Here is a 25,062-nt window from a genome sequence, read left to right as displayed (position 1 = left end):
TCGGAATATTCCGAGGAAATTCTGAGGAACTAGTGTTTGGGGTTTCAAAACATCAATTTTTTTTGCCGTATTTTATTTCTTATACAATTGTAATGCATACCATTGAGGATTCTTTGTATAGATGAGCATAAACCATGAAATAACAAATTTCAAAACTAATTGAAAGTATTCCCTTTACCGTTCATTAAAGTGTATAAGTGTTTCTCTTATGTTGTGGGATTTCGTTCATACAATCGGAAAAGTGTTTATTATAGGGTAAGGAACAAATTTTTGACTTCATAATGAACGTAAGACACTTAATAAGGGTTATATAGGTGTTATTCAAATCGCAAAATGTTGTTTTCGGTTTAAAAACCCTATTTCCTCGGAATTTCCTCGGATTATTCCGAGGGAATTCCGAGGAATCCCTTTTCTTCCTCGGAACTCCGTCGGAATATTCTGAGGAAATTCCGAGGAACTAGTGTTTGGGGTTTCAATACGTCAATTTTTTTTTAAACGGATCGATCGATGGATATATGTACCAAAACGCATCGATCGATAGAGTATATCAGGTGTTCCTCGGAATTTCCTCGGAATATTCCGAGGCTTTTCCGAGAAAACAGGGTTTGGGGTAACAATGTGATCGATCGAGAACAAATTCTCATACGTTTTTTTATAAACGGATCGATCGATGTATATATATCCAAAAACGCATCGATCGAGCACTAAGATGGACCAAAGCGTAACAATGTGATCGATCGATTAGATTATCCCATCGATCGATCGAGAATCTCAAGTGTTCCTCGGAATGTCCTCGGTAAATCTTGTAAGTTTTGGTATAAAAGGATCGATCGATGGATATATGTCAGAAAACACATCGATCGAGCACTAAGATGGACCAAAGCGTAACAATGTGATCGATCGATTAGATTATCCCATCGATCTATCGAGAATTTTTCCTCGGAATTTCCTCGGAATATTCCGACGGATTGATATTTCCCCGGAAATCCGTCGGCATATTCCGAGGAAATTCCGAGGAAACCAAATTTTGTGTTTCCTCGGAATTTCCTCGGAAATTCCTCGGGATATTCCGAGAATTTCATTTTCCGTCGAAATGTCCGTCAGAATACCGCTGTTTTCTTGTAGTGATCTGTACATCAAACCCACTTCGCTTATCACATAACTGGTTTCAATTGTTTATATTCTCAACTCTCTGAATAGTAAATGCTAACTACAAAAATCCATCTCATTTTGTACAATAACTCTTTGTGTACTCCTTCTCATCAATCAAGCATTCATCCAACAAGCATGAACCTAACTCTTTAGATCAATTCACTACAAGAAAACGCATAAATAACGACGATGGATTTCGTAGTTAATTCGTCGTAAAACAAGTTTTACGACGAATTAACTACGAAATCCGTTTCCTCGTTAATCGTTCGTCGTAACGTATATTTCCTCGCTAATTCGTCGTAAACTTACGAGGAAATAATTTGTCGTAAAGTGGTATCAGTAGATTCGTCGTAAAAGACACGTAAACAATTTCCTCGTAAAATACACGTAAACAATTTCCTCGTAAACTACACGTAATATATTTTCTCGTAAAGTACACGTAAACTATTTCCTCATAAAGTGCACGTAAACATTTCCTCGTAAAGTGAACGCTAAATTTCGTCGTTGTTTACACGTATTGTTTACGAGGAATCTCCGTGCCTTTCGTAGTAAATTCTTCAGTAATATTTATTCAGTTTCTTCGTTAAGTTGACATAATTTAGCTACGAATTTGCTTCGATTCTTTATTTTTTACAAAAAAAATATAATGAAATAAAAATATTTTTTAATTATTTCAAAAATATTAAAAACATAAATAATAGATCCATACAAAAATATTTTATAAATATTTAAGTTTTGACTTTAATATTATACAATAAAAAGATGGAAAAAAACTAAGGGTTGTTGTTGTGTTTATGCATTTCCTCGAAGAGGTATGACTCCTCCTATGTACTTCTTTCTCATCTTATTGTGTGCGGGATGAATCTGGAACGAGATTATTAATTAACATTTAAAAATCATCTTCCTATATTACCAACAAATTCCATAAACCTATTTACAAATTATTCCCTACACTAACCACCTAATCAACACTAATTTCTCAAAACTAACCACCTAAACTAAATTAGAGAGGAAGTAGAGATGAATACCTTGCTAGGGGAAGGAAAGGAAATGACTACGAAATGAGAAAGTGATTCGGTTCGGGTATATATACAGACTTACATTTCGTCGTAAAATCCTCGTAACTTTACGACGAATTAGCAAGACCCGTGTTTTTGTTTACGACGATTTTACGACGAAAATTTTTCTTTTTTTAATTTTCGTCGTAAAGCCCACGTAAATTTACGAGGAAATAGCAAGGCCAGTGTTTTTTTTACGACGAATTAGCAAGACCCGTGTTTTAATTTACGACGATTTTACGACAAAAAGTGTTTCAATTTACAAAAAAAAACCTGAAGGAAGGCACCGGCACCAGAACAGTCTTATCAATCCCAAATAGCATTTGAAACTGATCAGAACTGTCCTAGTGACAGTGCACACCATTCAGGTTTTTTCAAACTATTGTTTAGTTTTTTTGTGCAAGTTTAGAATGGAAGAGATGTGCTTATTTATAGAAGTAGTTGTACTCGTAAAGTCCTCGTAAATTAACGAGGAAATAACAAGGTCCGTGTTTTTGTTGCAAGGAAATAACAAGTCCCGTGTTTTTGTTGCGAGGAAATAAAAAGGCCCGTGTTTTCAATTTCGTCGTAAAATCGTCGTAGTATTACGAGAAATTAGCAAGACCCGTGTTTTTTTTACGACGAGTTAGCAAGACCCGTGTTTTAATTTACGATGATTTTATGGCGAAAAGTGTTTCAACTTACAAAAAAAAAAACTGAAGGAAGACACGGGCACTAGAACAGTACTTATCAATTCCAAATAGCATTAGAATGGGAGGGGTGTGCTTATTTATAGGAGTAGTTGTAGTCGTAAAATCTTCGTTATTTAACGAGAAAATAACAAGTTCATTTTCGTCGTAAAATCGTCGTAAATTTACGAGGAAATAACAAGGCCCGTGTTTTTATTTACGAGGAAATAGCAAGGCCCGTGTTTTCATTTTCGTCGTAAAATCGTCGTAAATTAACGAGGAAATAACAAGGCCCGTGCTTTTATTTACGAGGAAATAACAAGGCCCATATTTTTTTACGAGGAAGGTATGCAAATCCCTATCACCCGAAACCGCAAACCCCAAACCCCAAGTTCCTTAAATTCATCTAACACTCAATCTCTTCTTTCTAAACCCCAAACCCTCAATTGAGTTACACAAAATCAAATTATATAATTTAATTTTCATGATTAAACAAACTAAACACATGCATTAACTCTGAAAATAAATCATATTTAAGAAAATTACATCATCATTCGGATACATCATTGACATTCTCGTCATCACTAGAAACATCATCATTTTCATTAAACTCGTCTTCAACAGCTTCGTCCGTCGTATCGTCGAGAAGATCTTTGTACTCACGATTATGTTGATCAATAAGAAGGATGCCATCAGTTTGTTGTTCAGGTTCCTCGACTTCATTGATGTGTTCTTCTTGCAATGGTTGTTCTTCTCCACCGATTATTCGTCCACAAGGTGTAACTTTGACAACGTCAAACCAATTGATTCCTGATTCTCTCATCCAAGGGTAAGGAAGCTGACTTGGTCTGCTTGCGAAGCTAATATGAAAGGCTCGAATTTGTTGTACCTTCATCCATCATTGACATCAACTACACCGAATTTGTTAAATCGAACACCTCGGTTGACGACGGGGTTGAACCAGTCACATTTGAAGAGGACAAATTTCAGCTTCAATAACCCTGGGAATTCCACTTCAATAATCTCCTGCAAGATCCCGTAGAAATATGTTTCGCCTTTCACACATATACCATAATTACTTGTCGTCCGATGTCTACCATACTCATATGTATGAAAAGTAAAGCCTCGTGTGAAATACATTGGTGATATGGTGACCTTTGCAACTAGACCTTGAATTAATTTATGAAACCATGTGGCGTAATCTGGATCGTTATAATTAACCTTCAGAAATAAAGAGAACGTTAAAATTAATTAATCATAAATTTCGACACGAAGTAGACGTAAAATATTTCGTCGTAAATTCCTTGTTATATTTACGTCTACTTTACGACGAAATCTTGTTTCCTCGTAAAAACCACGTCAAATTGCATCGTTTTTACGACGAAACTTTATTGTCGTTATTTTACGACGAAATTACGTTGATTTGTTTTTTCCTCGTAATGTTCCCGTAAATAAGACGTACATTTACGAGGACTTATTTTTTCGTCGCTAATTTTGTGTTTTCTTGTAGTGATTACAAGCCATATTCTCGTAAATGAGACATAAGTGAGATGGAAGCAAATGGACAGAGAGACAATGACAAAAAGAGAGTCTTTTCGTAATCACAAGCAAGCATGAATCTTCGGACCACTTAACTTGTCTGTGGATAGCTTGTCTTCTTCCCTAACTCGGAAAGCTTTTCGGAGATTACTCCGTTTGATACTGTTTGCATGTAGCTTTTGTCAAGAGTCCCGACCCAACACATACCTAACTAAAGAAAGAACATTGAACATGGATTGCAATCATAAGGTTTCCATTTGATCTTGTTATCCTCAACGCTGTATTGTGAAAGCAACCAATTGAATATCACTAAGGTCTAATGTCTTCAATAATGCATTGACAAAATTAATTGTCTGTAGGCAAACATTCCTCAACAAGGGATGTATTGGGGGCAAAGAAGAGATATAAAAGATTCAAAGTAACACGATGCTTAACGTCACATCATTTCTTTTTCTTTTTTTGCCAAAAATATGCATCAATAAGCTATCCAAAAAGAACAAACATACTACGTGAATGTAGGTGTTGATTGAATATTTGCCTAACATTTTCTGTTGCCATCACAAGTACAAGCAAACCTGGTGCTTTGTGAGCTGTTTGAATGTAGATCAAAGAGAACATACTTTTGCTTCAGATGAAACATTACAGTTATCAGTGGTTAGGTTGTTCAAAAACCACAAAAATCATTATGCAAAACCTATAAGATCAAGTTGCATGGCTTGAAAGAGAGATCATCACTTTTTCAAAAAAAAAAAGAGAGATCATCTCCACGATACCAAGTTTAGCTCTCAAATCAAAGTTTATAATGAGCATTCAAAATCAAATGTATGTAATGAAACGCTTTAACAAAAATTCAAAAACTATACAAATGATGGAGCTATATGGAATCAAAAACGCAAACTTTACCACTTAAATGCATTAAATCTACAGAGAGAAAACAACTTATTTCAAGAAACCAAGAGGCAGCTTTAATTGGAAACATCACTCCTGGAGTCCTACAAGAACTGTTATCATTGGCTCCGGCGCCGACGAGGTCTCTTTTCTCTTGGGGAAAGTCTCAAGTAGTTTAATGGGCGTAACTCGAAGGTTAGCCCTAACTGTGAATAACCATTGTGTCCAACAAATAAAGCTCATATTTATAAAGCCCATATGTATAAAGCCTGGTAGGATTCTGTAGAAAGAAAAACTTGAAACTCAAAATGTCTGCATTCCTTCATAAAAAGGAAACAAGTGACAGTTAAGATATCATTACCATGTCAGGTTTAACAATGATAGTTTGGTAACCAAAACATTAATAGTTGACAGGGATAACTGAGAAAAGAAAAGAAAATTATTTTATCTGCAATCATATGATAATACGGTTTTAGGTAACACAATACACTTCAATTTTGATCCAACCTAATTAATCTAAATTACATAAGATGATAGATGTCGAAAGATTGATCTAAAGTTCTTCCGATTAACATATATATCCTAGAGTATCATGTTAAACTTGATTTTAGCTAAGGATTAAGAGCAAGATGATAAGAGTTTTATTCAGTGAAAAATCAAAGGTTAAAACCGGATATACCCTACATCCAAGTGATCCAAACGTAGAATATTCCTTGTGATCCTAATTGTTACAAATCTCAATAAAAGATCAATACAATTTTGGGAAAATTTGGAAAAATAAACCTATATAAGATTTTAATTTGAAAACTACACCATTATTTAAATTTTTTGAAAAATGCACTTTTGCATATATGAATTTACTAAATTATCCAATCTGAATATTTATCATCTGAATTATTCAATATTTAAATAAACAGTTTCAACAAGAATATAAAATTGTTTGAAAAAATCTTTACAATATATACACAATATCTTAATTTAAAAAAAAAAACAAGTTAGAGATGTCTCGTTTTTTTCAAAAAAAAAAGATATTGCTTTTATTCAGAAGTTTGTTTCTTCACCTGTCCTTAGTGTAATTCAATTTAGTAAATTTACGTTTTCTTCCGATTCTGTCATACACAGGTGAAGTAATCTCAAACAACAACATTTTTTTCCTTTGATTTCCTATGTCTATCTAACAACTTGAATGAAACATTAATGGAATATTGGTAGCACATATGTTTAATTTTGTCCATTGACACCCGAAAAAACCTGAGTTCGATACCTCCTTACACAGTTACACTCTTTTTGTCAAAAAATAAAAAACTTGAATGGAACATTCATAAAAAGATCAAACAATCACTTTCTTTTTTTCTAAAAGCTTTTAACATAAACTAAACAGTTATGTAGCCGTCTCGTGGATTGGCGATTCTCAACATAGTGGGTCTTGATCGTGTGTTACTTCAGAGGAGTTGCTCGAGTAATCAGAGTGCAATGGTAACAGAGCTTCAAGCCATTGGTTGGGCGGCTGATATCTTTTCAGTTTACATTAGAATAGAGTTGTAGTGGAAATGTCCTCAGCCCAAGTTCAGAGTGCTTTCCAAAATCTTTTTGACTACCCGGACTTGCACAATGAGATCTTCAAGACAGTTAGCTCTCTTGACCGGTTTCAAGAGTGCCGTCTGGAAGTGGTTACACAGTCTGCTAATTTAGTAGCAACGGAGATCGCTCTTAGTAAAACGAGAGGTAGACGCTACCAATCGTATGTTGCCCATGGTGGTCTGCGTTGGCTGTCCTCTCTAATCGAAGCTGAAGCAGGGACATCAAGGTCTACAGCTCAAGTCTGTGGGGTCCCTCGTACTAGTACGGATCTTGACAGTATGGGTTCTGTTCTCACTTCTTCATTCCACTGTGGGAATCGTTTTTTGTTTGGCACCTACTGGTCACCAGAAAAATGAATATGTTTGGAGAGAAGGACGTGAATTTTTTGTATGAAGAATGAGTGGTTGAACAACTTATCTATCTATCTATACTAATAAAGTAGAGTTTTTTCTCTCATTGGGGCATTTTATGACACTTGTCAATTTATCATTTGCTGAAGGATGTTTTAGATTTGGGCTTTGTTTTTTGATTTGGACTTCCGTATTGTGTTTATATTGTTTTCGATTTGGGTGTGTTATGTTTTACTAAAGATTTCAGGCCCAGTGAGAATAAGTTTGGCTTTCTTCTTGCGGTATTCCTTTGCAACCTCAGCCAACAAGTTGCAGAGATTAGAGATGACGATCACCTATCTGTAACGTCTCAATTTCGCATTGACGCCTAATTTGCTCTTAGCCTCTACGTAATGAACCCACTCTCCCAATCTGCAGCATTCAATTAATCTCATCAAATCCTCAAAGTAACCTACAAAAGCTTCGGGTATAAATATCTCCACTTCCAGCCATGGACATTACAACTTCAACTCCGAAACTTATTCAAGGAGTTATCTTCCTGGCATAGGCCTGAGAGAGAGATAAGTAGATTTGCTTTTACGCTTTGGTATTTCTGAAGAAGTTAGCTCTTATTCTTCGAAACTCTTCATTGTTCTTAATATGATATGAATATGGTGATAAAGTGAGAATTTTTAAGGAATCAATAGACGAATTTCATAAATTTTTATGTTTTTTTTGTTGGGTTTGTGGTTTGATGATTGTCAGATTCATTGACATAAGATTGATTGGGTTGCTTTGAACCAATCGCTTTTCTTTTAGGTTACAGGTGAGTATGTTCTTACTAAACCAAGAAGAAGAAGAAGACGGGATCAAAAACTCCTTCAATATCGACTAATGAAGCCAATGCTTCTGTAGATGAAAGGCGTGAGAATCTTCTGACATTGAAAATTTGTTTTTTTCTGTTGATTGATTTACCTTTTGTGTATAATAAGATTTCTTCATCTTCCTTCATCTTTTTGCTGCAACATGCCTAGAAAAGGTAAAGTACTCAAAAGGATTAACAAGGCTGTTAGGGAGAGGATTATATGCGAGCATTTGAATGAGCTTTTCATCGAATTAGCTAATTCTCTTGGTATATTTTCTATTGATTTTGAATGAACAAGTTGCGAGGCTGTAGCTGGTTACATTTTGAATAAGATGGTGCTAGCTTTAGTCTTAACCATGAACGTTTTTTTCTTCTCATAACTGAATCAGCAGAACAGTGGCAGAGTTTCGGTACTGTGTGAAGCTACTCAGTTCTTGAAGGACGTGTTTGGTCAGATTGAGTCCCTTATAAATGGGCACACTTGTCTCCTCTCTGATTCTAACTACGTAAGCCACTTTCTAAGATGCTATTGGACATTACAGGCAGATGATGATGCTTCAACAGTCGTTAGTTTTACATGTTTTGTCTCAATGGTTTTATTAGTTTTTTTGCGTGTAATGGAAACTGTGTAGGTAACCACAGAGAAGAATGAGCTCCAAGGAAGAAACATCAGTGCTCGAGACCGAGATATCTAGACTACAATCCGAGATAGAAGCAAGAGTGAATCAGTCCAAACCAGACTTGAACACCTCTCCTGCGCCTGAGTACCATCATCACTATCAACAACATTATTATATTTCGTTTACTTTTCTTCACAATAGATTACACAATTTTCGAGTTAAGAATACTCTGTTTCATGCATGTGTAGCTTCAATTATAGTTACTCCACACCACAATGTTAAAAGGAATCTCAATAGTTACCGTTACAAAATAAAACCCCTACAGACACTCATTAGTCATAGCTTTTACTGGAACTGGATACAGCACCAAGTTAAAGATAGGACAAAAAGTATGGACTTACTAATATTGTATACTCAGAAATCTTCAACAACCTACAGACACACAATTATTTATTTCTGAAACATTCACTCTATAGCACACTAAACACTACAAGTTTATTTACAGAGATTTGCAGCAAGATACCATTTCTGCCCGCGTCGTACTCCGCTAATAACCAGCTCAACATGACCATTCAGTCAAGTGGGGTAAGAGAAGCATCAAACAAGCATACTTATCTTGATGTTGTGTCTGAACTGATTTCGAGTTTGTGTTTAAGTTAGATTTTATGTATCTTGACTCATTTTGTAAAATGATATGTGCTTATTTAAAACACACATGCATAATAAACAATTTTAATCAGGATGAAGAAACCAGATCTGATTTTGTCATTTGGTTGTCGTTTCTATCCTGTGTTTCTGCAAAGCTTACTTGATGAGGTTTAGTGCATGTAGTTTAGTTTACAATTTGTCTTTTAATTCCAACGACTTTTTTTTGTTACAAGGTTAAGACTTCTGCTTCACTTCCTAAATCATTACGTGGGCCTAAAAGCAATATGCAAAATATGTAAAAACAAATACGTAATATTCAATACAAAGTATAACAAGACGTTTGACAAAAAAAAAGCTATAAGAACCCGAAAGATTTACTTGATAAAAATAGGTTTCAGTTGAACTTAAAATTTATGATCAAAAATCTATATTATATAAAAGTAACTAAAATAGCGTTCCAAAAAAATAACATATATATATAAGTAACAATTTTTTTATATTCTTAAGCTGTCAAGATTATATAAAGGGAATATAACAAACAAATTTATTATGTCAAACTCATTTCTAAAATTTGTTTCACTATTATAGGCAAACCATTGCTCTCCGCAACACCACTTTTTTGTTTAGATTAATCTATTTATATTTGATGTTCTCTTTAACCAAAAAAAATATATTTGATGTTCTCATACCAATGAGTATTTTGACTGAGAATGAATTGATTGAATGGAATATGCAATCTTCTATGAAGGAGGTCATGCACATGACTCAAAGAGACATGATGCTCATGATATATATAAACAAGGGAGATTGATGGTTCCATTTATTTCTCTGAATTTGAACCTCCGTCTTGGGCCTCAAAGATCAAAGATCAAAGCTTCATTTCACCGCCTTACAATTCAATTTCAAAGCCGGACCTGAGTCCACCAGCAGTTTAAAGATCTTCATTTCTCAAAAAATCTATATATTAGTTTTAAAAAAAAATTGAGATATTACACAATAAAACATAATTTTTTATATAATAGTTAACATATTAAATATGGTATAAATAAATATAATGTGGAATTATATAATATATGTATAATAAAATTTTAAAAATGTTCTTATTTGATTGTAAAAAGAATTTTGAATGGGGCCGCTCTCGGCTGAACTACATCCAAGAAATATGTAACCCCACATATCACGCTCATTACCGCCGTCAAACAACAACCGTAACCAAAACACCACCACTCAAAACACAACATAACACATCTCTATTTAGTAGGCAAAGAACACAACAATATCATAAGCCATATAACCAATAACCAAAGCAACAACCCGCGCGAAGCGCGGACAAACCACTAGTATTATTAAAACTTAAGTACCTTTTGGTACTGTTTGAAAACTTAGATACTAGATTAAATGAAAATTGTTTGGAAACAAGGATAGCAAATTAAATATTTTTTTTATTTACATATTTAGTCACTGTATTTATTTCTCATTTACAGATTATGTCGTTTGGAAACTTGGATAGCAGATTAAATGAGAATTGTTTGGAAACACAGATAGCAGATTAAATATTTCATTTTATTTACACATTTAGCCATTGCATTTCTTTCTTATTTACAAATCTGCCACTTCATTTAAAATCAAAAATTTAAATTAATTAATTACAATGAATTGTTATTTCTTTTTGCTGAAAATAAAAACACAAACTGTAATATATAGTATATATTAATCTGCTACAATACAATTTTCAAGAAAACCAAATATCATAAAATTAATAATAATTCATAAAAACCTACAGTAAAAAATTAAATCATTTTTAAATAAATAAACAAAAAAATCAATAGGTTAATATATGAATATTACAATTACATCAAATTGCATCAAGTTATAAAATTATAAATATAATATTACGTACAGATAAAAAATTATTATCAAACATCTATATTATAATATAATATATTCTACTCTAAATATATTTTACAAAACACAAAAATATAAATGGACATTTTATAAAAAAATGGTTTATAAATTTACGTTGAACGCAAGTTAAATCCAACATCCGCGCGGAGACGCGGATCAAGATCTAGTTTATATTATAATTCAATTGTGTAAATTAAATAAATATAATTTTATAGTATTTTACGGTGCTATAAATAAAAAATATAATAGCAATATACGATTGCTATTGTATAAGGATCTATCATAGCACAAAATATAAATTGATAATCAATTTGTAACACAAAAATAGTTTTATTGTTAAGTTAATAACATCATCTAAGTATTGCTATTGTATCTACGCATTTCGTAGCGTCAAAAAAATGCTATCGTATAAGGGGTACCTATGATAGCTACCGATGACATAGTATAATAGAAAACGCTATGAAAGCCCTACCATAACATTTTCGTGAGCTAAGAATGTACATATTTCTTGTAGTGGTGCTTTAAATATAAGATTCTATATACATATCATAAAAGATATTGCGTTTTGATAATTAGGTGATTTGTAAACAAATATTAACAAAAAAATTTAAATATACTGTAAAAAATTAAATCATTTTTAAATAAATAAACAAAAAAATCAATAGGTTAATATATGAATATTACAATTACATCAAATTGCATCAAGTTATAAAATTATAAATATAATATTACGTACAGATAAAAAATTATTATCAAACATCTATATTATAATATAATATATTCTACTCTAAATATATTTTACAAAACACAAAAATATAAATGGACATTTTATAAAAAAATGGTTTATAAATTTACGTTGAACGCAAGTTAAATCCAACATTCGCGCGGGGACGCGGGTCAAGATCTAGTTTCTATTATGTTACGAAATCTAAAAAGTTATGCATAGAAACTTCATGATAAAATCAAAACAAATCATAATTTGTTTCTTTCATAATATCCTTGTTATTCTAAAAAGTTATTGTAAAATAATATATCTATCTCAAGATATGTTTTTCTTAAACATATGTAATTATATTATTACTAATTTCGAATATATTTAATTATTGAAATATCTAATTTGGATAAAAATGTCTTTTTATATTTAACAAAGTGTAGTTTTCCAAAAATAAAAAAGAAGATGCATTTATCAAAATTTAAACTAATTATCAGTGAAAAGCTGAACGAAAGTTAGATGAATTGTTGTAATGATACAAAAGCTCTGTCCGGCTCTAACATTCAAGCATCACGTTGTCCATCTACAAGGAAAAGATCTCCATTACTACGCTTTTCTCAAGATTTTATTTTCTTATGTTTTTCTCGACCGTTGGCCATATGTCTCGTCTCTTTCTGACACAGATTCAGCGTTTCATTTATCATATAAATAAACAAAACAGACAAACAAACAAAAATGAAATAAATAAGATTGAAGTAGGATTTGGAAAATGTCTCGTGAAGAGGATGTCCCACGGTCCACGCCCGGCATTATGCATCCAGTGACAGTGAGCATGCAATAAATTAACAAATAATAATTGTGCTCAACTGTTGCCTTCAGAGAATATGTGTTTATTGTGTTAATGTATAAAATTTGTCTAGATACTAGTTTTTTCTCATAGAATTCAGTAGCGATATATACTAACATAAGTTGTTGGAATGCAAATAGTTAAACAAACGTACACTCTCTAAACTCCCACGTGAAAAGTATCTTATTATAAGTTACTAATAGTAATTTATTATCCCAAGTTGTGCTTCGGGCTACGATCATATCATCATGCCATGAAATGAAACAAGCCATTGAGTATTATATAGATTGTTAATGTATTATACTTTGCAAAACTACTATTACCCTTGTTCATATTGAATTTTGAAAAATGCATTAATATCCCTATTGTTATCAGGAATCCGAGCCTGTAAGTTTAAAGTGAAATAGAATCTAAAATAACACAAAACAAGAACCATTCGCTAATTGTTAATTGAATTTGTGCTGGAAATTCATAAAATTGACAATGGTGAAAGATAATAAAAAACCAGAATATAGGAGATTCCATTTAACTTTGAAATAAAAGGACGCTTGGTAAGTTTTTTTTGTTCAGTTTAGATTATACTGTGTTTTTTGTTTAGATTATATAATGTAGTAGTATTCCAAGACATATTTGCAATTTTGATATGAAAGGTTCCATCCAAATATAAATAGTCTTTTGTTTTTATCCAGATATGTAACCAATTAATGGCTTGTCTCTAACATGTTTGGTCACGTAGTTATCATAATTAGTGAACTAAGTATTGGCTGCGGCTTGATCCGAACACTAGAACACACATAATCTTAGGGCTCAACCATGGAAATTATAATACAACAACTCTAGTATTGCTGATGTAACCAAGTATAAACATTTGAGTAGTATTGCTTTTTTATTTTTTTAGTTATAATGATCGGTGAATGCAACGCAGTATATATATTTTAAAAAGACAAAATGTAAGATATATAGGGAAATGAAAAAGTAGAACATGAGTTGTATATAACTAATGTCTCAACAACTATAGATTATACATATATATGGACAAATAACTCGTATATATGAACGTTACACTCCTTATAACTCCTTTTGTCTCTATTCCAATCCAATCATCTCTCTATATGAGTGAAGAAGATATCATCATATGATATGATGCACATATACACATTCTAGTTTCAACGTTTCCTTCAAGTTCTTACAACATTTCTATACTTTTTATTTCTTTAAAAACAAAATGAAGGGACCTATGTTCTGCGCTTCTCAAGCATCAACAGCCATATGTTCAAGCATGGACCACATTCACAAACCAACCACCGTCACCGTCGCCGACAAAGATGACAAAAGCAGCGGCCGAGCTATCGACCGTCACAACCCCATTATTAAAGATGGGCGGAGATCCACTGCGGACGACTACATCAGAATACCTGCTTCCCCCGCAGACGGAGAGATCAGTAACAAAGCACTCGAAAACTCCAAGGGAAGGAGGAGCTTCACTGGCCGTACAAGCACTGGCGGTGGAGGTGGAGCGGCGGCGTTGTTGAAGCTCATAACAAGTGACATGAGCTTGGCGAGGAAGAGTTTCAGCTGTGTTGCGAGACCCGCATGTGATCTTACCAAAACCCCTCCCGGTTCTACAAGGTATCTTTTGGGATCCGACCCGGTTTCTCTTACCGGGTCTGCGGGTCAGGATCCGGTTAAGGCAGTAGCTCCTAGTCCTAAACCTCCTGCTAGTGAAGAGATAATGCCGGTGTCGTCATTGACGGAAGAGAAGACTAGTGGTGAAGGTGGTTCAGACCAGGTAAGTTGTTTTTGTTGGCATGACAACTAACAAGTGGCATAAGTGTAATAAATGGTGATATGAGGGTAATGATTAGAGTTGCATTATCAGGAGGAGAAGCAGGTTGTTGTTCTCAAAGTGTCTCTCCATTGCAGAGGTTGTGAAGCAAAAGTTAGGAAACATCTGTCCAGAATGCAAGGTAGATTTGATTATTCCTTTATTTACGGAAATGCCACTTTGTTCTTCCGTATTTGGTTAAAGACCGGTTTATTTTCAAATAGTTCCGGTTTATAAATCAAATTTGGTTCACATTTTGTTTAGAAAAAACCATATAAGAGAGCTTAGATGAGATGATCTTCCAGTGCTCATACATAGACATAAATAGTTATAAAATAATCAAATCATAATAAATAATTAATGTTATTTTGCGTTTACTTGATTTGGTTATTTTGTCTGGTATACCTGAGCATGTCTAGTTTCATCAATGAACCGGTTTAGGTCTAAAGCTGGTTAGTAAGTGCTAATGAATATTGATTCATTTGTAGGTGTGACATCATTCAACATAGATTTTGCTGCAAAGAAAGTGACAGTGACTGGAGACATCACTCCCTTGGAAATATTGGATAGCATCTCAAAGGTTAAAAATGCTCAGTTTTGGACTACTCCAACAGTACTCCCATTGCCAAATCTGCAAACTCCAAAGCCTTAATTTACCTTCTTCTTTTTTACTGTCTTACCTCTCTCTCTCTCTCTCTCTGTTGTTGTCAAAATCAGTCGGTAAAGTCTCAGAATTTACCGCACCTATCTTCCAATAGATTCCACTTTTGAACTTGTGAGATAACTCTTATGAATTATGATAAATTTAACTTGTTAGAAATGTTTGCATTTTTGCACAAATGTTTTAGTATGACTGATAGATATTAAATCTTATGTAACTTGTCTAGAGCAATCAAAGACCTCTGCTATGAGTTCATGTGTCAACATTTCTTCAATCTCCTTGCCTATCACTTCAATGCCATCTTCCAACGTTGGCAACTGCGACTCCTTCTCCTTTGTATCTCTCCTGTGTTTTCTAGTGACGAGCTCACACAGAGTTTCATGCATCATGCTTATATCCCATTTTGGGCAGACCTTAAGATCAGTGAACTGCTCAAAGAACTGGAGAATCTCACTGTTGATCCAATCAAACACAAACTTCCTTTCTAACCGGGTTGAGGTTTTCAGACCGGAGTACTTCTTTTCAAGGTCCTTAAACAAGGATGGATCTAGAGGTGATTCAGAGGAGTGCCATGACGCCATGAAGCTTGCCGGGCTCAAGTCACTGAACCTGGAGTTTGCTAAGATATCAGCCAAGTATAGAGACTTCCACTCATGGATGATCATCGTCTCATCTGTTACTATGGATGATTCCTCTTCTTCTTCTTCACTTGAAACGACCATGTTGCCTTCGTTGTAAGTATCTGACTCCCGTTTGAGTAGCTGAAGTTTCATTCTGAGCCCTGGAAAATAAATAGAAATGCTTAAACATATGAAAGAATCAAAGGATCATCAATAAGATATGATTGAGATTACCTTGGAGATCAGCGCTAAGACTCTCAAAGCACTCAGAGTTAGATGAAAACTCATCGTGTAAAGAAGTTTGAGGACTTGGTTGATCTCCTTCCTCTGCACTCTCCTGAGCCTGTGGTTGGGGAACAAAACAATAGAACATCTGTCAGTACAACAGCCTATAGAGTGGGATCTAGAACACAAACCAATGATGTTGTAGCGTTACTTCACAGTTTACACTTACATGGTGAGTTAACGAGGTAACTGCTGACAAATCAAGTGGTTCCAAGGATGGATTACTCTTGGCATCTTCATAGTCTTCTGAACAACTTTCAGTGTCTGAATCTGCATGAACTGATAAGCTTCTCTGTGTTTTAAGAGCAGGAAGCTTCTCTTTTGATAACTCACCATCCAGTTTAAGACTTTTACTTGAACTTGGCCTGCTGTGGAAAGAACTCTCCTTCACTAATCCATCTCGAGTGGTTAACTTCTTAGGAAGCACAATGGTGTGACTACAAGCTCTCTCCTTATGCATGGTAGCTCTACTTCTACCAGTACCTTTCCAGCCATCTCTACTACTAATCCCAAGCGGATCTAGCAACTCAGACTCTCCAACATTGCTCTCAAACCTTTTACTGCTCCCATTAAAACTCGCTAGTCTCGCTTCTCTATCTGAAGTTGCAAGCATATCAGCCAATGTGTTTCTTCTTCTAATCTCTATCTCTCTCTCAGAGTTGTGAGCCAGCTTCCACCTCTCAGACATCCTCCTCATGGCCTCCTTACTCGCAGACTCCGGTGACCTGGAAGACAGAGAGCGAGTGTGATTCTTGCGGCTAAAGTCAGTTCTTGGTCTTGAAGAATCACTCCTGGACGAGCTTTCATCTCCTGTGTAACCTCTGAACCTTGACGTATCAAATTTTATGGAACTCTCATTGCCACAACTTGACTTTAGTTGTCTAGATACTATTCTAGCAATCTCTCTGGAATCTCTCAAAGGAAATACATCTTCATTACCTAACGAACTGCCAAATGCTTTAGACAGTTTGAGATCTTCCCTGGCCTCATCACAAGAAGAGCTCTGTGCACAAGTCTGTGGCTTGCCAAGATTAGGTTTCAGAACAACAATCTCGGTTGGTTTCAAACCACTTCTTTTTTTGCACTGCTTCTTTGATAGGTCAACACCATCACCGTGCCATTGAGGTGATATGTGACTGCACTGTGGTTTTGTAACAATGCTTTGAAGATCAGAGAAATGTTTTGTGAACAATGAATCTGGGTGATGAAGAAACTTGAACAAGAGGTCCTTGTTGGAGTCTAGAGCCTCAAGAGTCTCATTAAACTCTTGAGAGTAACGGAGTTTCTCATCAGTGGATAGACGCCTAGCCTCCATGAACTTGTGGCGTATAAAAGCCATCTCTGCCTCAGTTAAGTTAGCATTCACACTCCTCCTCTTCTGATACAAACTAGTACTGCTGCTCTTCCCTTCATCTGCGTCCAAAACTTCAAAGACGTCTTTGAATCTCTGCTCATCCATTGACCTCTTCCTAAGAGATTTTTCACTATATGTTTGTTTCCCACGAGCTTTATCAGATGCAGTCGCCCCGCGTTGTTGATTCTCCAAAGGCTTGAGTTCTCTGTGAGGAGGAGGGAGCACATCAAGACCCATCAATCTTGCTATGATGCTAGGTGAACTCCCTTTAGATCCATTTTGCATTGACATTTCTTGTGTTATCAAACTTTTCATTGGGGAACTCCAACGGGTTTAACACCGACCTTAACTACAAACGATAACAACATGAAGCGAGTCAAGACATGGTGTGTATGTGGAGTGGATGCAATGTCTATATGACCCTTGTCTTAAAGAAAATGGTTACCTGGTCTACACCACTACACTCAAAAAGCGTCACAGCGGCAAGAGCTGTAATCTATAAGATGCCCTTAAGAGACTCGTGCTTGTGTGCTTTCCTGGAAATGGATTTAGCAATCAGAATGGCGTTTGACATTTTTTTAGCACAGGAATTCCAAGGAGGAGAGCAATAAAGCAAAAGGTTACGTGTAGTTTAGATTAAAAGCTGTTGAAAAATAAAAAAGTAACAAAGAAGCAAAAGCCAAATCAAAGACACTACCAAACAAATAAAGACATGAGCTTTCTCAACAGAAACAAAATTTCTAACAACTGGGTTTATCTGTGAGTTTTACTTTTAACTCAAAAGAAACAAGTCAAGAGAGAGAGAGAGAGATATGTTTGTGTCTGTTCTCCAGAATCCAAGCTTATCAACAAAAGTAAATTTGAGTAGCAGAAAAAAAAACAATGAAGGCAATTAGATTAGATGATGAGGCTACATTATTCAGAAAAGAGAGAAAAATTTCACATGAGTTTCTAACCTTGACAAGAAGTGGATGGTTACTGTGTGGAAACGAATCGGTCCTAAATTAGATTCGCTAGAGACGAAAAGACTTCATCTTTCACTCAGGATAAGATATTATGAAAGAGGGTCAACTAGATCGGAAGCAGATACGTTTCCACACAGTAACCATTAAGGAAGAGAGAGAGAAGCAGCGAGACTCCTGCGTGAGAGAGAGACTGAGTGAAGAGAAGAGTGGGTTGGTTGATTTACTCTTTTTCATTTTGAAATTTCAAACTAAATAAAATAATAATAATATTAATTTTTTATTTGTCTTTTTTATAGGGCAAATCTCCAAAATATCACTTTTCTAAGTTTATATCACAAAAATAGTATTCAAAAACTAAAATGACCAAAATAGCACATTTCTAAGTTTATCCTTTGAAAATTTTAATTTTTTTATTTTTCAAAATTTGAAATCTTATCCCCAAAACCTCATTTCTCGACTCTAAACCCTAAACCCTAAATCTTAAACTCTAAACCCTAAACCCTAAACTCTAAACCCTAAATCCTAAACCCCACCATTTAACTCTAAATTCTAAATTTGTGACTTTTAATAAAACATTAAGTGCTATTTTTGTGATTTTTGACTTTGAGTGCTAGTTTGGAAACAAAAACTTGATTTAATGTTATTTTTGTCTTTTTCTATTCTTTATATGCCTTCCCCAATAATAGCCTACTGAACCGGCCGTTACATTTTGGAATTATAATACCATTGTACTCCGTATATTAACGACATTATTACTAGTACTAGATTTCCTGGCAGATACGTAATAGAGATGCAGACAACCTGTTACTATTACAGTCCCAAAGCAATCAAAAGAGATCCCTAAGCACTATTGCCATTAAATTTCAACTAACAAGACAAGAGGTATAACTTGTTTATAACACTCAAAACAACAAATACATCATGTTCCATACTTATTTCATTCAAAGTAGTGCTAGTATAAACTAGTAGTATCATGACGTCACCTCTCTTTAACCTATAAAAAACAAAGAGGACTGAAAATAAAGACGTCCTCGAATTGAAGAATAAGCTTTGGCAAATCACTGTGCTTTTGAACTTTCGTTTAGCTCCAAGTAAGATCTTGTTCTTACAGTTTGATGACGTTTCTGAAAGCTAACAGTATGAACTACATTAGTGACAGTGTTTTGAGTTGTTGGCTAAAGAAAACCCTTAAAAGAGTGACTCTAAGAATAGACAGAGAGTGCTTCATTTTCGTTACTCCAACATTCCCACCATGAAAGTCTAATACTACTACATTATTCAAAAACCCAACAATAAATAGTTGCGTGAATGGTTTCACAGTAGTAAGCACAAATAACGTTAAAAACATAAAACTTTAAGCCAAAGAAGAGAGACTCATTCTTCCAAGAACAAGTGTATATAATTCTGCTGAAAACAAATGAGGACAGGATAAAACAGAACAGACTGCTGAAGAGCCGTAGGCAACGATCGGGATGACAAGAGAGGATCCATCAACCTTCACTTGTACTCAAATGACGGCACCGGAGGCGCATCAAAACTCTCCAACACCTTTGTTTCACTTCCGCTACTCGTTTGCCCCTGCGCCTCATCATTCTTCTTACCAAATAGCCCTCCCAACCATGACGATGGTGACGATGAAGAAGTATCCTCCGGTATCGCCTGCGCCTGTACCTGACTCGGCATCTGCATCCCAGGCATTCCAGGCATCATCCCCTCCTCCATCTGCATATGCTGAGGCTGAGCCAACATCTTATTCAACGCAATCCCCGCTCCTTCGATCAACGCAAGCAAAACCCCGCCGAAAAGGGCAGACCTCACAGCCGAGCTAGGCCCCTGACGCATAGCCAGAAACCCACCAGTCGCAGCGCCTGCGAAGATCGAGTTCCAAGGATCCTCCTTCTGCCTAAGGTACACCATGGAGCAATCAAACGTCGAGAATAAGCCTCCCCAAACAGCGAAGCTACCTCCCAAGCGAGGAGCGTTCATGGTCACCGCTTGTCTCCCTCCCATAAAGCGACTTCCTTTGGGAGAGTTGTAAGTTCCTTTGATGAAATGAAAGGCTCCTCCTCCGACAGCTCCCATACCGAAGGCGCCGCCGATGTCGTCGAGGATACGGTCAGGGCAGGGCTCTCGAGATGATTCTGGAGTTCCCATCAGACCTGTTTAAGAGGAAGATTGGTTGATCGTTGACTGATTCAGTTCAGATTGGATCTATAGAGTTGTAAAGGTTTAACCTTTTTTTTAACGATCGAACAGAGGCGATTAGGGTTTATCAAAACTTAGAAAAAGTTGAGAACTTTGTGGATTGGAAATGAATCTACGAGAAAGGTTTAACGAGAGGAACATCGAAGCTTACCTGGGGAATCGATAAGATGGGCGAGTTTGAGAGAGAGAGAGAGTGAAGGAACCGTGACGGAGGCGCGAGCGAGGAAGAAGAAGAAGAAGAGGAGACGGCGTTTTATTAGGGTTGTGCGGAAAATAGAAAAAAAAAATAGAAACTTTAGTTGCGTTGCGTCTTTAGCGTTTTTCTATTTTCCAGACATAGTTAACGTTTTATTAAGTCGGTTAGACCCGGTTGACCGATGACCAGACATAGATATTATAATACTATCATTTAGAATATATTTTGAATTTGAACTTAGAAGTTAGTAATATTTCGAAATTTTTTAGATCTCATCTAGAAATTTAGTATTTGAAATAAGAAGTAAGTTTCAGTCTTTTTTTTTACAACAAGTAAGTTTCGGTTAATTATTTGTAAAACATGTAATTAAAAATCTGAAATAATTGCTTACGTTTAAAAAAATTTATTTCATTTACTAATTTGGATTGTTGAACTTTGTTGAATTATTCGATTTATTGTTTTTTTTAATACCTTTTAGGATTTTATTAACAATATTTCAGATTTAGGTACATTTTAAATCATTTTACCAATTTCATTCATGTATTTCTTACAATTCAAATCGGATATAGATTTATAAGTTTTTCGGTTTGATTCTTGGTTTCTGATTTTATTTGCTCAACCTAGAAGTATCGTATCGTAAAGCTTTTTTTTGTTTGTGGCGTTGCGTTTTAAACGTTTTTTATTTGCACGTTGAGACCCGGTCGACCCGTGATCCGAAAGGCCAAAGAGGCAGACTCTCTTACAGAGTTCAGACAAGAAACAAAGCCGAAGAAGCATCGATGGAGATAGCCGCCACGCGCACCCTCACTCTTTCCCCGCCGCAATCACGTCAGTTCTCACATACCTTCTTCTCCAAAAACCTCGGATCGTTACCTTCTCTTCGTTTCAACCTCTCCGGTAGAAGAAACTTCTCCTTCAAAAGCACTAACCTTCGCGTCTCAGCGACCTCCATGAGCGCCTTCGCCGCCCAGAAACTCTCGCCCGAAACCTTCCTCGACAAAAAGGAAAGCGGGATCCTCCACTTCGTCAAGTACCACGGCCTTGGAAACGATTTCATTCTGGTAGACAACAGGGACTCCTCAGAGCCTAAGATTGCTCAGGAGCAAGCTGTGAAGCTCTGTGATCGAAACTTCGGCGTTGGTGCTGATGGAGTCATCTTTGCGATGCCTGGCGTTAATGGCACTGATTACACTATGAGGATATTCAACTCAGATGGTAGTGAACCTGAGGTACAAAGCCTTTGGCAGTGTTTTGATTAATGCTCTGTTTTTGTTAGTAAATACTCTGTTTCTGTTATTAAAGACTCTGTTTTGTTATAAAAGACTCTGTTTTTTGGATAGAAAGCTATAAAGACTCCGTTTTTTTTTCTGTTAGATGTGTGGAAATGGAGTTAGATGCTTTGCAAGATTCATTGCTGAGATTGAGAATCTACAAGGAAAGCACAGGTATTGTAATCAGAAATAATGATTAAAAAGGGTCACACTTGCTCATGCTTTTGTTCATTGCAGTTTTACAATACATACTGGTGCTGGCCTGATTATTCCAGAGATTCAAGATGATGGGCAGGTAAAAAGTTACCACCTTTCGTTATATTCCTAATAAAGTTTTGTTTTTTTTTTTCTCTGTTGAAATGGATTGGTGTTGATACAGGTTAAGGTTGATATGGGGGAACCGATACTTAGAGCAGAGGATGTGCCTACGAGGTTGCAAGGGAACAAAGGTGAGTCTGTTGTTGCGGCGGAGCTGGTAGTTGATGGAGTGAGCTGGAATGTGACGTGTGTAAGCATGGGGAACCCTCACTGTATCACTTTTGGCACTAAGGACGGACAGGTACATACTTAGAAAGAAGGACATTCTGTATGTAAGCAAATTGAGTTTGTGATTTGCTGTTTTGCATGGGACCAGGATCTGAGAGTTGATGAGCTGAAGTTGTCAGAGATTGGTCCTAAGTTCGAGCACCATGAGATGTTCCCTGCTAGAACCAACACAGGTTGGTGGAGATTTACATAGAAGTTTCACTGGCGGTTACAGCGATATCGCTTTGCCATTGTCTGTTCTCATATCGGTTTAAACTTTATCTGCAGAGTTCGTGGAGGTATTGTCACGTTCACATTTAAAAATGCGTGTCTGGGAGCGTGGGGCAGGTTAGCCAAGTCCAAAATCTATTACTTAGTTATATATCCTTATCATATAGTACTAAAATGTATTCAAACTGCAGGAGCAACTTTGGCTTGTGGAACAGGAGCTTGTGCTCTGGTTGTTGCAGCAGTCCTTGAAGGTCGAACAGACAGGGTAAGTTTGAATAACTTCCTTCATTTTAAAATATGATGATGAATCCCATAGTTATTAATTACAATTTTGGTTCAGTAGCAATATCTCATACATGTTTGTATTTATGGTGGAACAGAAATGCACGGTGGATCTACCTGGTGGACCGTTGGAGATAGAGTGGAAAGAGGAAGACAACCATATTTACATGACCGGTCCTGCTGATTTGGTGTTCTACGGTTCAGCTCTTCTTTAATGGAAGAGGTAGCTACTGTGTTGTTGTGATCTTGAGTCTTAATATGCCCATCTTGGTCTCTGTTGTCTTCTGCATGGATGACATGAAACATTTGATGCACTTCTCTTATTGTTTCTGCTAATTGTGTTTTCCTTTTGCTAAAACAGATTACTCTATATGGTTTGGTATAAACACACCACAAAGATTATTTTGTGTATTATGTGTTTCTTAAAACGAAACCACTTTTCATTTCATGTTAAATCCTTAACTAATGGAGAATTATAACAACTCGATTGTTGGACATTTCTTCAATAATATGTATATATATAAGTAAAGCTTTTCAATACAGCATGGAGAAAAGATCAACTAAATAGGGACAAGAATCTAACAACAGAACAGCATTCTTGGAAGTAAACATGTGATTGGTTAGACACAAGAAAAATTAGCTTCACGCTTTGGGAGTTAAATTCATTAACCAGATTAGCCTAGAAGATTAAGAGTGTGACTGGTTTTCCCGCTATCACTCGAAAACGAAGCTTTTGCAGTTGGTAGCGGTTGTTGGCGTTTTGCAACAATCACTCAAACCGCTCTAAATCGCTTCAAAATGCTCTAAACCTCATAAATTCAAGCTGGTTCCAGCTAGCGTTTCCGGTTGTGGACGGTTGCAGGAGAATAATTTTTTTTTCTTAAATAAAAATAAATACAAAAATAAAAATATTCAATACAAAATTGAAATTGGAATTATAAAATAGTAAAATATATCTATTATATTTTAATTAATATTATAAATTTTAAAAATAAAAATATTTTCTATAATTTTACAAAATTTAAAACTATAACTTTCTAAATATAATTTTTATATTTATTACTCCTTCTGTTCCCAAAAGTAGGATTTTCTAGAGTTAGTTTTTGTTCCTAAATAATAGATTTTCTATAATTTTAAGATACTTTTAGTAGTTAATGTTGATAAGTTGTATACTTTCAAGAAACATTAACTGAAAATATTTGAATTGATTAAATATTATTGGTTGATAATTATTGGAAAATATATAGTGAAATAAACAATAAATTTAATTGTAAACATTTATTATATTCTTAATATACGTGAATATTATACAAAATCTTTCTTTCCAGAACAGATGGAGTATAATATTATGATTTTTAAAAATTTTATAATTATATAAAATGTAAATATTGTTAATTTAGTATTTAAGCGTTGCTGCATTTGGTAGTTAACCAGTCATAAGTATCCCGTAAACTACCAATTTTTAACAGTAGAAACAGTGGTACAAATATTTTAAAACCATTGAAAACCGCATTCACCCGCATCCGCAAACTTCCGTAACTGCAATCGCAACCACTGCGTTTGAACCAGTCAGGCCCTAAAAATGTGAAGGTTATATGCCGTACGCAACCTTATGTCGCTATGGATTAGTTGGTTACCTATATTCTTGCATAAGACCGATCAACCAAATATGAAAAGGAAAAGTAAAGAGAGAGACAGAACGAAAACACCCAAGAATCCAAGACTTTGTTTGCTTTTCCAGAAAACATAATAAAGTCAAAATAAGCACATGTGGATATATATCTAATCCACCACTTTTGCTTTGACTTGCTCATATCTCTCACGTACTAT

The 25,062-nt window shown here is 35.3% G+C and overlaps 4 protein-coding genes and 1 pseudogene across 4 annotated transcripts; 3 read left to right on the top strand and 2 right to left on the bottom strand.

Annotated features, from left to right (window-relative positions):
- The first annotated feature begins 6,855 nt into the window (after positions 1-6,855).
- LOC106337971 lies at positions 6,856-8,982 on the top strand (annotated as a pseudogene).
- Positions 8,983-13,868: 4,886 nt separating this feature from the next.
- LOC106336616 lies at positions 13,869-15,459 on the top strand. The gene is made up of 3 exons (XM_013775504.1): positions 13,869-14,601; positions 14,692-14,779; positions 15,126-15,459. Exons 1-3 carry the CDS (start codon positions 14,038-14,040, stop codon positions 15,287-15,289), a joined length of 816 nt encoding a protein of 271 aa, XP_013630958.1. The 5' UTR covers positions 13,869-14,037; the 3' UTR covers positions 15,290-15,459.
- Positions 15,432-18,727, bottom strand: LOC106336615. The gene is made up of 5 exons (XM_013775502.1): positions 18,514-18,727; positions 18,003-18,093; positions 16,373-17,906; positions 16,153-16,261; positions 15,432-16,079 (listed from the first exon to the last, which is right to left on the bottom strand). The coding sequence occupies exons 3-5, from the start codon at positions 17,870-17,872 to the stop codon at positions 15,508-15,510; spliced, it is 2,181 nt and encodes a 726-aa protein (XP_013630956.1). The 5' UTR covers positions 17,873-17,906; positions 18,003-18,093; positions 18,514-18,727; the 3' UTR covers positions 15,432-15,507.
- Positions 18,728-19,775: 1,048 nt separating this feature from the next.
- Positions 19,776-21,039, bottom strand: LOC106336969 (mitochondrial import inner membrane translocase subunit TIM17-2-like). The gene is made up of 2 exons (XM_013775970.1): positions 20,879-21,039; positions 19,776-20,681 (listed from the first exon to the last, which is right to left on the bottom strand). The coding sequence occupies exon 2, from the start codon at positions 20,674-20,676 to the stop codon at positions 20,020-20,022; it is 657 nt and encodes a 218-aa protein (XP_013631424.1). The 5' UTR covers positions 20,677-20,681; positions 20,879-21,039; the 3' UTR covers positions 19,776-20,019.
- A 581-nt stretch (positions 21,040-21,620) lies between these two features.
- Positions 21,621-23,643, top strand: LOC106339351 (diaminopimelate epimerase, chloroplastic-like). The gene is made up of 8 exons (XM_013778142.1): positions 21,621-22,152; positions 22,298-22,368; positions 22,432-22,489; positions 22,574-22,753; positions 22,829-22,913; positions 23,008-23,067; positions 23,142-23,215; positions 23,331-23,643. The coding sequence occupies exons 1-8, from the start codon at positions 21,703-21,705 to the stop codon at positions 23,445-23,447; spliced, it is 1,095 nt and encodes a 364-aa protein (XP_013633596.1). The 5' UTR covers positions 21,621-21,702; the 3' UTR covers positions 23,448-23,643.
- Positions 23,644-25,062: the final 1,419 nt, after the last annotated feature.

This window comes from Brassica oleracea, chromosome C4, assembly GCF_000695525.1.
Source record: "Brassica oleracea var. oleracea cultivar TO1000 chromosome C4, BOL, whole genome shotgun sequence".
NCBI lineage: Eukaryota > Viridiplantae > Streptophyta > Magnoliopsida > Brassicales > Brassicaceae > Brassica > Brassica oleracea.
Note: the sequence above shows the minus strand (reverse complement) of the source record. Positions and strands in the feature narration are given on the sequence as shown.

Bases quoted from the DNA above. Each gene is read 5' to 3' on its own strand.
- LOC106336615 (XM_013775502.1), bottom strand. From the start codon at position 17,872: ATGAAAAGTTTGATAACACAAGAAATGTCAATGCAAAATGGATCTAAA. The intron at 16,262-16,372 runs GTAAGTGTAAAC...CCCCAACCACAG, and splicing joins TTACCTCGTTAACTCACCAT to GCTCAGGAGAGTGCAGAGGA. The intron at 16,080-16,152 runs GTAATCTCAATC...TTTATTTTCCAG, and splicing joins TCTTAGCGCTGATCTCCAAG to GGCTCAGAATGAAACTTCAG.
- LOC106336616 (XM_013775504.1), top strand. From the start codon at position 14,038: ATGAAGGGACCTATGTTCTGCGCTTCTCAAGCATCAACAGCCATATGT. The intron at 14,602-14,691 runs GTAAGTTGTTTT...TTGCATTATCAG, and splicing joins GTGAAGGTGGTTCAGACCAG to GAGGAGAAGCAGGTTGTTGT. The intron at 14,780-15,125 runs GTAGATTTGATT...ATTCATTTGTAG, and splicing joins ACATCTGTCCAGAATGCAAG to GTGTGACATCATTCAACATA.
- LOC106339351 (XM_013778142.1), top strand. From the start codon at position 21,703: ATGGAGATAGCCGCCACGCGCACCCTCACTCTTTCCCCGCCGCAATCA. The intron at 22,369-22,431 runs GTATTGTAATCA...TGTTCATTGCAG, and splicing joins AATCTACAAGGAAAGCACAG to TTTTACAATACATACTGGTG. The intron at 22,914-23,007 runs GTTGGTGGAGAT...CTTTATCTGCAG, and splicing joins CCCTGCTAGAACCAACACAG to AGTTCGTGGAGGTATTGTCA.
- LOC106336969 (XM_013775970.1), bottom strand. From the start codon at position 20,676: ATGGGAACTCCAGAATCATCTCGAGAGCCCTGCCCTGACCGTATCCTC.